We start from the raw sequence: 17,692 nt of genomic DNA, 5'->3' as shown, positions 1-17,692 counted from the left end.
TTACCTGCACAGCCGTCAGGTTTCCTGTGATGTGCAGTGCCGGGGCAGGGACCCAGGGCAGAGACCCAGGGCCGAGCTACGCAAACACTCCATCCTGAGCTTACTTTTTTTTTTTTTTTTTGCCAGTGTTGGGGTTTGAACTCAGGGCCTTGCTAACAAGAGCGTCTTTCTACCTCTGTGACCTTAGTTCTTCTGCTTTTCATATGTTTTCCTGAGAAGTTCTCCCAGTTTGCCCTGGCTGACCTTCAGACTGCAATCTTCCTACCTCTGCTTCCTGCGTAGCCGGGACTACAGGCGTGAGCCACCATACTCAACCCAGCCCACACTCTCAACCTAAATTTTAGTTGTATTTATTTTTTAAGTTAGTCTCACTGTGTGGTCCAGGCTAGCCTCAAACTTGTATTCGTCCTGTGATAGGCCAGCAGGAGTGAGCCTCCACGCCTAGCCACTTAACTGTTTTTTAATGGAAAAATTTGAGCAGATTAAACAAGTTTGCTGAACTGTAAAACTAAGTCTTCCATGCCTGTCCTTGAGCTATCGGCTCACAGCCCACCCCTGCTTCTGCCCACCCTTCCCCCCTCACTGCACAGGGGCACAGGTGTCAGCATACAAAGGTCACAGGTCATGTCACCTGTGAACACACCAGTGCCTTCCTGTCCTCAGCTGCTGGCCAAGCCGCCACTTTTCCTTCCTGTGAATCCTTCAAAGTGTGCAGAAAGAAACTTTCCTAGGCCTTAGCTCTGTGAAGACCTAGAAAAGTAAACAGCAGCTGTGGGCAGCAGCCAGCTGGCCGTGCCACCCGCTCCCCAGGGGCTGTGTCTGCTGGCAAGTGGGTGGTGGCCCAGACCCAGGGGAGCCCGGAGCACGGCCTCCCTCAGCGGGGCTCACGAGTGGGCCTCCATGCCGGGGGCAAGCTGTCTGCTTGATTGACAGTTCCACATCTCCCTTGGGACATGCTCAAGTAAGACGACACATCTCAGACGTGTACGTAATAAAATACTTTATTAGAATCAGTAACTTGTTAAAACAGTACCCTTCACACATAGCTAAAGTGCAGATTCTCACCGGGACTCGGCGAGCAAGCCCCAAGCCCTCTTGGTGTGAGAAACCAAGACAAATCCCGCTTCCTGCACAGGAGACCGAGGCACAGTGCTTCCCTCCGGCTTTGAGGGCCCACCTCCTCACCTTTCCTGATCTTCAGACCACAGGCTGACAGCACTGAGGAGCATCACAAACAGGCTGAGTGTGCCTGTGGCACAAAGCACTTTACAAACACCTGCTTCGTCAGGGCAGGACCGCTTGACCACCAAAAGCGTATCTCAAACCAAGTATGGCAGCACCCAGTGCTGACGAAAGACCAGCCTGGTGCAGACACTACCACTTGGCCTGTGGGGAAGGACTCGAAGGACTCCGTAATTTCCAGGTCTAAGTAGCAGCCAGTTGACACATGTGCCATACGACTGTCCTAAGGTGACACAGGACACATTGACACAGGACACTGGGTTGTTTAGCAAGAAAAGTTACTTACCCCCCCCTCCTTTTTTTTTCTTGGAAGTGCTGGGGATGAGATCCAGGGCCTTGATCCCAGCCCCCTGCCTGCCAGATTCTTCCATTTGTGGGTCAAGAACCCACAGCAGTTACTGGGGAGCCAGCCCAGAGAGCTTTTACACTAAAAGAAGCTTCTGGTTTGAGCTACTACAAATGAAATGTAAGGAAAACAAAACCAAAGCTGCCGCCTCCCTCTGAATTAGAAAAATAGTCTCATTATGAAAATAATAGCTTCTGGCACTCACATGGCTCAAAGATCTCCTTGGAAATGAGTAAGGCATCGAATGCAAATGTCTGCATTCACTTCCGGTCTGGAGAGGCGGGGAAAGCCACCAGAGCCGTCTGGATGGAGAGGCAGAAATCTCGGCGAGCAGATGGGCTCGCTTCTCCCCAGCACGGCTTGCTTCCTGGTTCTAACCACCACAGGACCATTTCAGACAGAAACCTGGGGTTCCGTTCCTTCTGCTCCCACCAGCTCTGCCTCCCACCCTGACCTTAGTGCAAATTCTGCCCACAACCTGCGTCCTGATCACCCACAGCTGCTACCAGCATGGCCACAAAGGACCTCCCTCCCCCCCCATAGGTAGCTCACTCCAAAGAAGCAAATAAATAACATTGCTGGATTATAAATTACTTTAGAGAACATATATAACTTAACTTTTTCTTTTTTTAACTTAAAAACACAAAACCCACCAACAACAGAAAAAACCATCTGGAGATAAAGATTATTTAAAGGTCTGTTTTTGCAGAACTAGGTTTTCTAGAAATGGCATTTTCTTTGGTTCCCTCTTTGCCTAGGGAGAAGAAAACGACGTCGAGGGTCAGGGCCGGATGGGGGGTGACGTCGAGGGTCAGGGCCGGATGGGGAGTGTCTCCTTGAACCCTGAATGGTTGGGCGTGGCTTCTGGCAGTGCCACGGAGTAGTCGGTGGTGGCGAGGAGCAGCGTGTCCAGGGTGCTCTCGGCGCACTTGGCGATGAAGCGGATGAAGGGGCGCACGTCGCCCTCGTTGGCGACCTCCAGCATGTGGTAGTACTCGGAGCGCTGCTCCTTGCGGATGGTGATGGGCGGGTAGCCGGCCTGCATGAGGATGAGGTTCATCAGCAGCCGCGAGGTCCTGCCGTTGCCGTCGATGAACGGGTGGATGTACACCAGCTTGTAGTGAGCCAGGGCGGCGAACTCCACCGGGTGCAGGTTCATGGCGTCTTCCGAGTTGAGCCACTGCAGGAATTCGTGCATCTGCTTCTCCACCTCCCGCGGATGGGGAGGCACGTGATGTCCCACCAATACCTGGGTCCTCCGAAACCTGCCGGCTTCCACCGGGTCCACGTACCCCAGCACCCGTCGGTGGATCTCCAGCACGTCGTCCACCGTGACGGATCCGATGCGCGACACCAGTGTGGTGTTGACGTACTTCATGGCGGCGTGCATGCCGATCACCTCGTTCTGCTCCTCCAGGCTCTTGCCCGGCACGGCGTAGCGGGTCTCCAGAATGTGTCTGATCTCCGACAGCGTGAGGGTGTTGCCCTCGATGGCCACCGTGTGGTAGATGTGGTGGTAGTACGTCTCCTCCAGGACGCGGCGCAGCGCAGAGCTGTCCTTGGGGATAGACAAGAGCTTCTTGACCTTGCCGTCGATGGTGCTGAAATACCGCTGGTCGATCTCCTCCACCAGCGGCAGCATCCGCTCCCGGTTGACCAGCGCCTTCTGGTGGAAGGGGGAGAGGGTCAGAGCCCGGGTGTACAGGTAATCCGCCTGGATGATGTCCTTGTCCTCTTCTGAGAAGATGCCCAGCTCGTTGAGGGCATCCACGTAATGCGGGTCCATCTTGAGGGCGTGCAGGAAGAGCTTGCGTGCTTTGTCCCGCTTGCCCTGGCGCTTCATCTCCAGCGCTTGGTTCAGAGCTGCTCTGGCTTCTAGCTTGCCTGCTAGGAGACAGCCAGAGGCCTGGTCAGTCCACATCCTAGCCACGCTCCCACAGCCCCCAGCCATTCTCTGCACACTGGGGGGAACCCAGTGGGCCTGTCTTCCGCGGGGACCATGCCGAGGGCTTGGCATTAAGTGTCCTGTCCCTTCCCCACTGTGTTACTGTCCCAGGCCCATAGCTCCAAAGGTGAACTCTCCTACCTCGGCTGCTCATTCCAGCCCGGGCCTAGGGGTGCTGCTATTCAGCCTAGTGTCTGGGTCACCATCCCTGGACATTTTATCTTTCTCTCTGTCTCCCCTTCCTATTCTTCCCTCCCTCCCTTTGTTCCTTTCCTTGGTGTGCCAATACTAGGGCTTGAACCCCGGGCCTAGGCACTGTCCTTTAGCTTTTCTGCTCAAGGCTGTCACTCTCATCACCTGAGCTACACCTCTATGTCCAGCTTTTTGCTGGTTAGTTGGAAACAAGAATGTCACAGGCCTTTCTTCCCAGGCTGACGTTGAACTGTGATCCTCAGATCGCAGCCTCCTGAGTAGCTAGGATGACAGGCGGGAGTCATAAGCACCTGCCTGTCGGGGCTGTTTGTTTCAATGGTTGCATTTTGCGCGCAGTGGGAGGGTGTCCTCTGGTAGTCTGCGGTCGCGCTTGCTTGTTACACTGGGGGAGGTGCGTGCTGAACATCTGAGGGCTGAGGCAGGGGTGCCTCAGGCCCCCCCCTCTTTCAGGATGTAGGGGTTGGAGGCACCCGGCTATGGATCCAGCCCTCTTTTCACAGCGGGTCATCCACATATCCACATCTTGAGGACTCTGCGGCCTTTCACCCTGCACCATGCCCACTCATGGCAGGGACCCACTGCATACGCCACCTCCGGTCCTTTGTGCTTCCCCTACCCCCGCGATGCTATCTATGGCTTGCTTACCATTCAGCTTGTCTCAGCTGGGAGCTCACGGCTGACTTATTCACAACAATACCCCTGGGCCCTGCTCACAGGACCCAGCAGGACCTCTGCAAACATCTTTCTTCTTAATAAGCATTAAGCTGGGTACCCCTGACTCCTGCCTGTAATCCTAGCTACTCAGAAGGCTGAGATTTGAGGATCTTAGAAGCTATCCAAGACATTGTTATTATTATATGTTTTGGTCGGTCGTAGGGCTTGGACTCTTGGGCTGTTTGTTGTCCCTGAGCTTTTCAACTCAAGGCTAGTGCTCTACAACTTGAGCCACAGTGCCACTTCTAGTTTTCTGGTGGTTCACAGACTTTCTTGCCCAAGCTGGCTCTGAACTGCAATCCTCAGATCTCCGCCTCCTGAGTAGCTAGGATTACAGGGGTGAGCCACCAGCGCCCGGCAACACTGTTACTTTTAATTAACCACCAAAAAGCTGGAAGTATAGCTGTGGCTCAAGTGGGAGAGCAGCAGCCTTGAGTGAAAAAGCCAAGTGAGAGCACAAGGCCCCGAGTTCAACACAACAGAAAAAAGCATTCTGCCTTACCTGGAGATGCCTTGGTTTTGACCACTAACAGCCCCGAGTTCCTGGAGGTGATGCTGAGCTCCGTGGACAGGCTGGTGCGCTTGGGGGTGGCGTGCTGCGCCCTGTCCAGTTTGCTGCTGAGCAGGTAGAAGCCTTTGAGCACAGCCAAGCAGCGCTCCTCCACTGCCGCCAGCGGCAGCAGCAAGGCCAGCAGCGACCCCAGGGCCATGCTCAGCAGTGTCAGCCACAGGACACGGCCCCAGACCGAGACCCATTTTGGTTCGGTCACCGCCATCACTGACGCCATCGGCATGAGCGTCATCTGGATTCAGGGGTGGGCCCCCCTGCACATGTCAGGTGGGCCGGGTAACAACAAGACCTGCAAGGAATGGAAAGTTGTAGAGGCAGAGAGAGAAGTGGATCCGTTCCAGAGGACAGGTGGGGAGGGCTGCTCTGGACGACCCCCCCCCCCCATGCCTTCTGATTCCTCAGGGACCAGGCCTGGCTCTCACAGCCTGCAAGGACTGGTGTGACGGAAAACTCCTGCTGCGGTGGGCGAGGTGCAGTACCTAGTGGCACTAAGCACTAAGTACCACCGCAGACCTATTATCTCTCACCACCTGAAACAGCCTGAGCAGGGGGTGCTGATCTCATTTGCATGCTCCACAAGGGGAAACTGAGGCTGGCAGAAGTGAATTGCCCAAGTCACCAAGAGAGAGCCTGAGGACACAAACTCTGGAATTCTCAACCATCATCTCTGAGCCCTTAAAACCTGGCATTTGATGCCCAGATAACACAGATCCACCATGGCGGTTCTCTGGTACATTAGCAGTGGCTGCAGCATGGCGGCTGTCTTCCTCCCCTGACCCTGATTCAGCCTCGGTGTTCACAGTGCTGTTCCTTCCAACCTTCCTTCCCTGGCCTGCCCCTGAGGGATCTTGCTGAGAGACCAGGCAGTTGAGCATCTGGAATGGAAGTCAGGCCTTGGGTCAGCACGACTGACCAAAGGTAAGGAGTATGGGGACGGGCAGGGGGAGTGGAGGAGGGCAGAGTTTTCAAGCACCATTGTGCCAACAATAAGCATTTATTGGGCAACTATGGGGGTGCTGGACACTTGAGCTGGGCACACCTCTCGTCTCACCAGACCTTAACTCACACCACCATGAGGAGGAAGAGCTACCCGTAACTCCATGCTGCAGGTGAGGGAAATCAAGGCCCGGCCGGTAAGTTCAGTTCCAGGAGAAGGGGAGGGGGGCGCGGAGGGCAGGAAGGATCTGGGGTCCCAGATTCATCCTGAGGCGGGGCCCCCGGAGGCTTCTCCTCTCCTGCCTGTGAAAGCACGGAGGACAGCCGGCTCCCCGGTGCCGGGGGTGCGCGGGAGGGGGAAACTGAGGCCAGGAGGGGCGGAGGGACCGCGGGAAGGCCACTCAGCAGACCCGGACTTTGCGAACCCCGCCCAGGGCTCGCGGCCCCACGGCACCCTTCGGAGCCCCGCGGGCCTCACCCCCCGCCTCACCGCGCGCCGCTGCGGGGCCTTCCGGCCGCGCTCCCCACACTCGCAGGCCCCGCGCCGGCCGGCTCTCCCCCGCCACTACCAGGACCTTCTCCACCCCGCCGGCCTTGTGGAGACTCCGCCCCCGGGGGCTTCCCATTGGACAATCCGCTACGCTCGTCGCAGTGGATTGGTTTCCCCTACCTGTCCATCCCCGGCATTTCCGGGTTCTGCCGTCCGCGTCGGCTAACCCGGGAAAAGCCCGCCGTGGGCCACTCCCATTGGTTGTCGTTGGCGTGGGTCTCGTGCCCGGCAGCAGCCAATCAACAGCGGAGGGGCGTGGCCTGGGTCACAGGCGGGCGGAGCAGGTGTGCGAATCGCTCGCTGGTGGATGCAGAGTTGGGGGCGCGCAAGGTGTCGGGCCCGGGTCCCTCGCATCTGCGCTGGCGCCCGTCCTGGGGGCTTGAGCTCAGGGCTCGAACCCCTGGTCCTTGAGCTTTTTCGCTGAAGGCTGGAGCTGTACCACTCGAGCCACAGCTCCACCCTCTCTGGGAGAGCTGCCCTTCACCGTCGTGGAAGCCCACGCATCCTGAAACGCGGCCTGTGCGGAGGGCGTTCCACGCTGGTGGCCTGGCGGGCCCTGGGCTCAGATCCAGCCCATCGGACTTGAAGTCTTCGAGCTCGGGATCTGCAGGAGGCTTTCGGGCCTCCCAGCCCGCGATCCTGGCCACCAGGGCGGTGGAGATAGGGGCGGCCCGGCTCTGGGCCGGCCAGGGCACAAGCATCCCCCAGACGGCGACTCACTGAATAGCCGGGAGCAGTGGCCTAGGCCTGGGAAGGTGGGGAGGCGTGTGTGGGGGGGAAGACCCAACCTCAAAATAACAAGGCAAAAAAAAAGGGGGGGGACCGGAGACATGGCCCAAACGGTAGAGTTCCTGCCAAAGTTCAGTCTCCAGTACTCAAATTCACTGCCTTGAATTTGAAACCCCCGGAACAAACTCTAGGGGCTTCTTCTGAGTGTCTGGGATTACAGGTGTGCGCTATTACAGCCAACCTCTTTTTATGTTTTTTTCTTCCAGATTTTTGAACAGTAGTTAGGTCTTCCTGCTGGCGATGGGGTCTGCCAGATTGCAAGCTTTGGTTTAGGGGTTTTTAAAATGCGCTGGGAAGAAACCCCACAAGCGACCGTGTCTGAGCACCAGGGGGCAGTAGCTCACTGGCATCCCTCCAGCGAATCCCCTTGTCAGGAGATTGCACTTAATTTCTTCCTTGACTTCGTCTGCATTCAGCTGTGTTGAATGCACAAAATATGGTCCCTGAAGCGACATTGAAAAGTTAGCTTTTTCCATCCTAAGCATTCTGTATTACATGGAAATTGCCTCCCCACGGCCTACCAAGGACTTAAAAAAAAAAACAACAACTTGCCTTGACACAAGACAAAGAACCCAGAAAGGGGCTGGCCTGGGAAATGTGTCCATTATGCAAAGCAAAGCGAAACAAAACACCTTCTGCATCTCTAAGAAACAGCAGCAGTGTTTCTTGCTGGCAGAGGTGGAGCCTTCCATCTGTGACTCCGGAAAAACCAAACTCCACAATTTGAAGCCAGTCCTGCCTGTCCATGCTCTGCTCACCCCCAGCTTCCTCTCCTCCCAGCTCAGCCTTACAGCTTTTGTCCCTGTGACCACTTGCCCCTTATATACATGCAGGCCTCCCGGAGGGGTTGGGGGGCCCCTTGTGGGTGTACTGGGCTGATGATGGCCTCATGGTGTCAAATTCATTTTCACCACTGTGATACAATTCACACGTGAATACACCTTATTTCCAGGGCAAGTCATTTGGGGGAACAGTACCTTGTATTTAAAATACATACATACATACATACATGTGTTTATCTATATATCTATATCTATATGCTTCAAGTGGTAGAGACCTGCCTAGCAAATGCAAGGCACTGAATTCAAACCCCAATACTGCCCCCCAAAGATGCAGAATGCTTTTTTTCTTTTTAAATAGTTACTTTTTTTCTCTCTTCCCTCCCTCCTTTCCTCCCTCCCTCCCTCTCTCCCTTCCTTCCTTCCTTCCTCAGTTCTTTCATTTTTTCTCTATGGGCCAGACCTGGGGCTTGAACTCTAGGCCTGGTCGCTGTCCCTGAGAGATTCAGCTCAAGGTGAGCATTCTACCACTTGAGCCACAGCACCACTTCTGGTTTTCTGGTGGTTAGTTGTAGATAAAAGTCTCATGGACTTTCCTGTCTGGGCTAGCTTTGAGCCTTGCTCATCAGATCTCAGCCTCCTGAGTAGCTAGGATTACAGGTGTGAGTCAATGGTGCCTGGCTCATTAGTTTATTAAAGGCCAAATGGCATCATGATTTGAGTCAAGAGTCTTTAAGAGCAGCTTGGATGAGTCTAGCTATAGTGTCTTTTTTATTTCAATTTTTTTATTGTAAAGATACTATACAGAGGGTTATAGTTACATGAGTAAGGTAATGAGTACACTTCCTATTGAGCATTGTTACCCCCTCCATTGTTTCCCCCCTACCATCCCTTCCCTCCCTACCTTCCCCGAGGTTCTTTTTTTTTTTATTTCCCGAATTTCACAGTATTGTGGAATAATGATGCTCATTTAAAGTCACAAGTTCATTCTAACTTTCCTGGAGCAAATTGTCTATCACGGTCTATAACATTAATGGTGTACACATATACACCTTGCATGTGATCAGCAGCATGGGGATATTTAGTAGTGGTTCAACCAGATGAGCGGGAGTTCTTTGTTTCTTAAGTCCTGTTAGTTTTGTCGTATCACCTAACATTTTGGATTTAGCATCCACTTATCAGGGACACCATGTACCATTTGTCTCTTTGCTCTTGGCTTACCTCGCTCAACATGATTCCTTCTAGCTCCATCCATTTCCCTGCAAATGCCATTATTTTGTCATTTCTAATGGCTGCATAATATTCCATTGTGTATAGATAACACAATTTTTGGATCCATTCATCTGTAGTGGGGCATCTAGGTTGTTTCCATATTCTAGCTATTGTGAACAGTGCTGCAATAAACATGGAGGTGCATGTGTCCTTGTATATTGGTTCCTGTTGTTCAGGGTAGATGCCTAGAAGTGGTATGACTGGGTCATAAGGGAGGTCAATCTTTAGCTTTCTAAGGACCCTCCAGACTGCTTTCCAAAGTGGTTGTATAAGTGTACATTCCCACCAGCAGTGTAATAGGGTTCCTCTTTCTCCACATCCCCTCCAGCATTTGTCCTTGGCTGATTTGTGGATGTGGGACATTCTGACTGGCGTAAGGTGGCATGCTATAGTGTCTTTTAAGATTTCAGTCAAGGTGCTGTGAGGGTTGTAGTATCTGGAGGGCTGTGCTAGCTGAGAGCTGTGGTATGTTTCGGGCTGTAGTATCTGAGGCTGTAATACCTGAGGGCTGTGGTACGTGTGGGGCTGTAGCGTTTGAGGGCGGTAGCTGGAGCATCTGTTTCTTCAGTGTCTCACTGGCCAGGGATGTCAGCTCTTCCCCATGTGGGTTTCTCCATGCAGTTGATTGAGTGTCCTCACAATATGGCAGCTGGCTCCTTCCATGAATGGACTCCTCCCATCCATGCTCCATGAGTGCCAAGTGTTCTGTCCTTCTAGGAAAGTCACACAGACCTCATCTGTGCTGTGCGCCTGGCCACACACATCAGCCTTGGCTCACAGCGGGCAGGCAAGCCCCCTCCCCACCCCCCAGGCTTGCCAGGAGAAGAGTCCATGGAGCCTTCTTGGAGCCCCCAAGCCTATACGCAGCACCCTTTTCCTGCTCAGTCTCAACATTTCTAACTGCCGGCATTCAGGGGCCTTCAGAGACTTTGTGGCAGGCGCTATGCAGATGTGAGACCCATCTGCCCCTCCCCAGCTGTGCCATGGTGGTTTCCCAGTCCAGCTCTCCTGATCAGCTGGAGAAGCCGCCCACTCCTGCCTAAAAATATGGTCCTGTTGACATGGAGACCAGCCCAGGTGCTCAATATGCAGTTTGAGATCACAGCCTCTGAAAGGTGTGACTAATGTGACTTCCCAGCGGGGACAGTGACTCAGGCTGGCCACGAGGCCCCCCAAGGACCCCTGTCTAACAGCCTCCTCCTTCTCCAGTCCCTCTGCGTTACCTGACTTGAGGTGGCCAGGCAGAGCCACCAGGTGGAGGGCAGGGCGGGGGGGGGGGGAAGGACTGCCTACCCCTCCCAGTTCCAGACTGCTGTTCCCGCATCTGGGAGGAAGCTTGCTGTTGTCATGGTAACCATGGAGCCCTGGAAATGAACATGGGTGCCTGGCTGGCCGAGAAAGCCAAGCTGTTCATACACATCCCTCTCTTGTATAGAGATAAGAATTCCCAGAAGGGCTTGGCCAGACATCAAAGCGTCTATTTCAGGTGTGGAGGAAGTGCACTTAAAAAAACTTCCGGGATAATGTGTGCAGTCCTGATCAGAGAGGGGGTGATGGCCACGGAGCAGAACAAACAGCAAAAGGGATTGGGGGGATGAGTTAGGTAGTGGGGGGCAGGTGGGAAGCTCCTCTCTGCTCTCCTGAGAGCTGCCGAATTGGTTGTAGGGACTGTACCTGATGCATATACTTCTAGAATAGTCCCTGACTTCCACGGGGCATAGGGAGCTTGAGCAGCATACAAAAAACAGATAAGTATTTTTTAAAAAGACATTCTAGAGTGACTCGCTTGATCTTCCTTTGTTTCTTCTCCTTTTCTTGGGACTTCATTTTTTTTCTAGTCCTAGGGCTTGAACTCATGGCCTAGACACTATCCCTGAACTTTTTTTTCCCTCAAGTACTTTGCCACTTGAGCCACAGCTCCATGTCCAGCTTTTTTTTTTAGGGGGGGTGTTGAACCCAGGGCCTGGGCACTATCCCTGAGTGCTTTTGCCCAAAGTTAGTGATCTACCACTTTGAGCCACAGCACCACTTCTAGTTTTTGAGTGGTTTAATGGAGATGAGTCTCAAGGACTTTCCTGCTTGGGCTGGCTTTAAACCATGATCCTCAGATCTCAGCCTCCTGAATAGCTAGGATTACAAGCATAAACTTCCAGCACTTGACCCATGCTTAATTGGAGAGAAGAGTTTCATGGAATTTCCTGCATGTTCGCTGGGGCCCCGGCACTGTCCCTGAGCATTGCTACCCACTTCTACCACTTGAGCCACAGTTCCATTTCTGGTTTTCTGGTGGTTCACTGGAGATAAGAGTCTCACTGGGACTTTCCTGCCTGGTCTGGCTTTGAACCATGATCCTCAGATCTCAGCCTCGTGAGTAGCTAGGATTACATGCATCAGCCACCAGTGCCCAGCTCTGTTTTTTTTTTTTTTAAATATGCATAGACAGCTGCTACCCAGATCTCTTTAAGAGGGCACAGCGATTTTAAAGGCTCTGGCTAATTAGTGAATGTTCAGAGCGTCCAGTCTTTTGTCCTCTTCCCTCCCCCCAGAGAAATGGAAGGGACAGGAAGTGAGCAGCGCTGACACATCTCCGCTCGCTCTCTATAAAGAGGGAAATTAGCTGCTCTAATAATCATGAATATTAATGTCTAGCCAATTTCACTCCATTAAAATGATGATGTATCATTCCGACTCAGTGCTTTCAGGGAGGCTGCCCCAGGGGCTGCTGGGGGTTCTGGACGGTTTGCAACAGTCACAAGCTGAATTCACGCTCAGCCCTACCCTAGCTCCGTGCAGGACGGGCCCTGGACCCCACGCCCCCTGCCCCCTCGATCAGGTCTCTCAGCCTTTAGAGAGGGCACTTGCCCTGGCTTTAGAGCCCAGGAGATGTCATTACCATGGGGCCTTGCCTCCTTGGAAAGAGCCGTCCCCTGTCTGCCAGCCTCCCGCCCTGGTCTACAGAGACTCTGGGACGTGGGCCCTGTGTACGACTGGTCACTCGAGTCCACGTCCCCAGCCAGTGCGCTGGCCAAAGGGGGCGTGTCTTTCCTCTGGAGATGGGGGCTGGGGTGGAGGCCCTGTAATGCTGGTGCACTGCGTCTGAGCAAAATGCCAGGTGTAGAGCGTGGGCAGTCACGCCCACTTTCACCCAGGCAGGACAGCCATGCGCACAGACACAGCTGAGGGGCGGGTGTGAGGGGCGCGGGCGTCCTGAGCACCCCTGTGTGTCGGTTCAGGTCTCTCCGGTGCCCAGCAGGGTCCTGGGATCACCACTGCATCCTCATCATGAAGAAGAGCCCTCCCTTCTGCTCTTCTTCCCTCTTCCTTCCCTCACCATCCTCCTCCTTTCCTCCTCCCTCCCTACCCTCCCTCCTTCTTGCTCTTCCTTCCTTCCTTCCTTCCTTCCTTCCATCCCTCCCTTCCCTCTCTTTCTGTCCTTCTGCCTGCTTGCCTTCCTTCCTTCCTTCTCTCCCTTCCTCCCCCTCTCTTTCTCTTTCTTTCTTTCTTTCTTTCTTTCTTTCTTTCTTTCTTTCTTTCTTTCTTTCTTTCTTTCTTTCTTTCTTTCTTTCTCTCTTTCTCTCTTTCTTTCTCTTCCTTTCTTTCTTTCCTTCCAGTTCTGGGACTTGTTCTAGGGCCCTAAGGGCTGTCCCTAAGCCTTTTGCTCAAGGCTAGTGCTCTACCACTAGAGCCAGAGCTCCACTTACAGTTTTTTGGTGCTAAATTGGAGATCAGAATCTAATGGACTTTCTGCGTGGGCTGACTTTGAACCACAGTCTACCAGATCTCAGCCTCCGAGGTAGCCAGGATTGCAGGCCTGAGCCACTGGCACCCGGCTTTCCCCTTCTGTTTCTGATCTTAGTTTGGGGACTGCACTGCATCCAGGAAGTCTCAGCTAATACAGTTGTCCAGGACAGGCCTCTGTTACTGCTGAAGCCTGATGAGGCTTTTTGCTTTGTGCTCCCGGCCGCACGGCCGTCCTGGGAGAAAGGCCCAGGCTAGGGAGGGAAGGGTGTGTCTGTCATGGCCTCCAGCCCCCAGGCTCTCTTCCCATCTGCCCACAGACAGACAGCTCTGTGATAACAGGAAGAGCAAGACAGAATAAGAGCAGTGCTCTGGAGAAAATCACTTTGCAAGCTCTGCAAGTTGGCTGCCCACGTCGGGTGGCTGATACCTCATTTCCCAGCGTCTGACATCAGCCATTCTGGCCGCCATTGGTGCACAGCAGCGTGGCTCATCCTTACTCCCTTACCCACTGCGCCTTCCTCGAACTCGTCACTACCCAACATTAGAACAGGTACATTGTGTGTGTGTGTGTAAACAGGGGCTTGAACTCAGAGCCTCATGCTCTCTCTTGGCCTTTCTGGTGAAGCCAGGCCCTCTACCACTTGTGCCCTTTTTGTGATTCTCAAGGTAGAGCTTCAGGTTCGTCCCAAACTGGCCTGGCCTGTGATCCTCCTATTTGTGCTTCTCCTGTGTCCCTCGGATGGCAGGCGGGGCCACCGCCCTCAGCAAGTGAGCTGCCCTCACAGCTTGGGGGGACAGTATGTGCTACTATGTCTGGTCAATGGTCAAAATGGAGTTTTGTCAACCTTATTTTCTTTTGGTCCTGGGCTAACTGGGATCCCCCCAGTCTTCATCATCCACAAGTGGCTAGGATTACAGACGTGACCCACTGTGCCCAGCTGATGTCGGAACCCAAACGTAACAGCCCCAGCACTGATATCACAGTTTCTGTAGAACTCGAAGTTATGGTATAGCCACTGACCCAACCCTCCTTCCCTCCTTCCCTCCCTCCTTTCTCTCCTTCTTTCTCTTCTTTTCTTCTTCCCCTTCTTCTTTCTTTCTTTCTTTCTTTCTTTCTTTCTTTCTTTCTTTCTTTCTTTCTTTCTTTCTTTCTTTCTTTCTCTCTTCTTTCTTTCTTTCTATCTCTCTCTTCTTTCTTTCTTTCTTTCATGGCTCTTGAACTCATCTGGGTGCAATCTATGAGTTTTTTTTTGTTGTTGTTGTTGGTGTCGGGCTTAAACTCTGGGCCTGAGCGCTGTCCCTCAGCTCTTCAGCTCAAGGGGAGCTCTACCACTTGAGCCACAGTATCACTTCCAGTTTTCTAGTGGCTCACTAGAGATAAGAGTCTCAGAGACTTTCCTGCGCTAGTGTTACAGGTGTGAGCTACCACACCCAGCTCCTTTCCTGCCTCTTCCTCTCTCTTCCTCCCCCCTTCTCTCTTTCTTCCCCTCCTCCCCCCTTCCCTCCCCTCCTCTCCTTAGGTCTGTGGGGAACTGTCCACAGTCCTGAAATTGGTTACCCACCGCCCCCGCCCCCCCCTCAACCCACAGTTTCTGACAAAGACACAGGATTGCCTCCTCTCCCGGCCTGCGAGCTCCCAGCCTCTCTGCCTGGTAGAGGAAGACAGCCATGTTTTCCTCCCCTGTCAGGTTGCCAACACACTAGTTTCCATGACAGCAGAGCTGGGGTGGAAAGCTGTCCCCTTGAGGGCCCTGGAAATTGGACAGTTTCCCTCCCCCCACTTTTCCCTTTTAATCCATTTGTCCGTAAGAGTACAAAGTTCCAGGACGGGGTTGACATGGGGTGGAAGGGCTGCTCATCGGGGGAGGCGGGGGAGGGGAGAGTGCACAGTGGTGGCAGTGGTGGGGGCAGGGTCTCCTCGCATTCCGATCTCTGTGGCTGTTTGGACCCTCCACAGAATGCTCTGAGCAGGGGGGGCCCAGGTGCCTGGGCCTCTCCTCGCCAAGGGACCTGCCTTCTGGAACGCTGTCTAAGCCGTAACTGTCAGTAGTGGGAGCCCCCCTCCCACCCACCCCCGCCCCCTCCGGAGCACAGTGACACACTGGAGGAGCCAATCAGAGCTGAGGGCCTCAGGGCCACCTCAGGAGACAGTGCTGCACACCCAGCTGCAAATCCAAAGCCAAAGGACAAGGCGTGGCTCCGGCCTACCATCCTAGCTACTCCCAAGGCTGAGAGCTGAAGATCATCGTTCAGAGCCAGCTGGGGCAGGAGAGTCTGTGGGATTCTTATCTGTAATTAATGAATTAATTTACTTATTAATCACAGAGCTCAAGCCCTGAGTTCAAGCCCCAGGACTGGAAAGAAAGAAACAAACAAACAAAAGAATAAGAAGGAAGAGTGCGTTTACCTTCAGCGGCAGGCACTCGGTCATCTAACTTACTTTGTTAGCGTGTCTGTACTACAGACTTTTATGTCCTCAGCTAGAGGCCTAGGGCTGGTTCCTGGATTTTCTGTGTGGTCAGCAGGAGAGAAAGTACCTCAGAGAAGGAAGAGGCCCTCTACCACAGCGGGGAGGGAGGCTTGCAAACTTCTAAGAGGCCATTGGAAAGGGATATTGAAATACACTGGGAAGATATAGCCCAGCCAGAAACACAAACATACACACCAAAACACATAAAACACATTGAGGCAGACACACACACACACACACACACACACACACACACACACACACACACGAAATACAAATTTATACATAGGGTGAGTGAGGGCAAATATCACAATGAAACCCCCATTTATGTAACTAACTTATGCTCATACAAATATCTTTAATTTATGCAAATACAAATATTGTTGCAAAAAAGAAAAAAAGAAAGCTTTTATTTCAAGTGTGGCCAGAAGTCATTCTGAAGAGGCACCAAGCTGGGAGGCACACATATAATCTTTTTTGTATTTTATTCTTATCTTTTTGGTGTTGGTCTTGGGGCTTGAACTCATGGCCTGGGCACTGTCCCTGAGCTTCTTTTACTCAAGGCTAGCTCTCTACCAATGAGCTACAGCTCCACTTTGGGGTTTTTTTTTTGGTGGTTTATTGGAAATAAGAGTCTCACAGACTTTTTGGCTCTAGCTGGCTTCAAACCATGATTGTTAGATCTCAGCCTCCTGAGTAGCTAGAATACAGGCTCCAATCTGTATTTTAAAAGACACACTTGGGATGGGAAGGTGGCTCAGTGGTAGAGCGCTTGCCTTGCAAGCATGAGGCCCTGGTTCGATTCCTCAGCACCACATAAGCAGAAAAAGCCGGGAGTGGCGCTGTGACTCAAGTGGTAGATCACTAGCCTTGAGCTGAAGAGCTGAGGGACAGTGCTCAGGCCCAGAGTTCAGGCCCCATGACTGACAACACACACACACACACACGCACACACACACACACACACACACACACACACACACACACACACTAACTTCTTCGTGCCAGTAGTTGGTGGCAGTTGCGTGTGGGGTATGGGGGAGTGGGGAGAAGCAACCACAGATGTGCAGGTGTGCTGGATGGGGTGCATAGTGGGTAGAGGAGGCCGGGCTGGCTGATGGGTTGTGTGCTGGGTCACGGTGAGGGGTCAGACTTGGTTTGTCTGTTTAGGTGTTCTAGCACGTGAGCATGGACATTGCTGCTTCTCTAGGGGCAGTGGAGGAAGTAAGTTGTGATGGAGACCCTCTTCCTCGACGGTTACACGACTGTTACTTCAAAAACCTGGGCTGTCACCAGGCGCCGATGGCTCACACCTGTCATCCTAGCTGCTCAGGAGGCTGAGAGCTGAGGATCGCGATTCAAAGCCAGCCCAGGCAGGAAAATCTAGGACCAGCTAAAAACAAAACAAATCACACCCCAAAACTCTGGGTTGTCATATAATAATACTAACTATAAAACATATCTGGGGCTGGGAAGGTGGCTCAGTGGTAGAGCGCTTGCCTTGCATACCTGAGGCCCTGGGTTCGATTCCTCAGCACCACATAAGCAAAACAAGAAAAAAGCAGGAAGTGGCGCTGTGGCTCAAGTGGTAGATCACTAGCCTTGAGCTGAAGAGCTGAGGGACAGCGCCCAGGCCCAGAGTTCAGGCTCCACAACCAGACCCAAAAAATAAATAATAAAACCTATCTGATGCACTGTGGAATTGCCTGTGTCACAAAATACGGCACAGCCTTGCATGTGTGGGGTTGTGATTGTGTTTTGCGTCTCAGATCCCCTAGGGGGCGCCCAGGTCACTGTCTAGACACAGCTGGGCCCTCCAGGCCTGGGGTGGCTCCCAGCTTGAACCGGGCGTAAGTTACTCAGAGAGTTAGGGAATACCTGGGTGGTTGCTTGTGCCTGATGGGCTTGCAGAAGCTTCTAGAGGCAAGTGTGCTGTATGACTTGAACCACACCCCTGGTCCTGTTTGCTTTCCTTATTTTTTTGAATGGGGTCTCTTGCATGTAGGCTTGGGTTGGCAGGGACCATAATCCTCTTATTTATGCATTTCCTGCACAGGATGACAGGTATGCTACGCCACACCTAGATTTTTATCGTTGAGTTGGGGGGAGCAGTCTTGGTAACAT

At 53.0% G+C, this 17,692-nt stretch overlaps 1 protein-coding gene across 3 annotated transcripts; it reads right to left on the bottom strand.

Annotated features, from left to right (window-relative positions):
- Positions 1-1,536: 1,536 nt before the first annotated feature.
- Positions 1,537-6,528, bottom strand: Ficd (FIC domain containing). 3 transcript variants are annotated; one of them, XM_013014544.1, is made up of 4 exons: positions 6,458-6,528; positions 4,963-5,320; positions 2,416-3,475; positions 1,537-2,385 (listed from the first exon to the last, which is right to left on the bottom strand). In XM_013014544.1, exons 2-4 carry the CDS (start codon positions 5,261-5,263, stop codon positions 2,370-2,372), a joined length of 1,377 nt encoding a protein of 458 aa, XP_012869998.1. In that variant the 5' UTR covers positions 5,264-5,320; positions 6,458-6,528; the 3' UTR covers positions 1,537-2,369. The 3 variants fall into 3 exon arrangements, with proteins under 3 accessions (XP_012869998.1, XP_012869999.1, XP_012869997.1); XM_013014545.1 differs by having other exon boundaries at positions 2,416-3,472; XM_013014543.1 differs by having other exon boundaries at positions 1,537-2,358; positions 2,389-3,475; positions 4,963-5,906; positions 6,458-6,497.
- Positions 6,529-17,692: the final 11,164 nt, after the last annotated feature.

This window comes from Dipodomys ordii, unplaced genomic scaffold (genome assembly GCF_000151885.1).
Source record: "Dipodomys ordii isolate 6190 unplaced genomic scaffold, Dord_2.0 Scaffold23, whole genome shotgun sequence".
NCBI classification, from domain to species: domain Eukaryota; kingdom Metazoa; phylum Chordata; class Mammalia; order Rodentia; family Heteromyidae; genus Dipodomys; species Dipodomys ordii.
This window is presented reverse-complemented; position numbering and strand designations above follow the sequence as displayed.

Coding starts and splice junctions, on each gene's coding strand:
- Ficd (XM_013014544.1), bottom strand. CDS start 5,263: ATGACGCTCATGCCGATGGCGTCAGTGATGGCGGTGACCGAACCAAAA. Junction 3,476..4,962: donor CAAAACCAAGGCATCTCCAG/GTAAGGCAGAAT, acceptor GCTGTCTCCTAG/CAGGCAAGCTAGAAGCCAGA.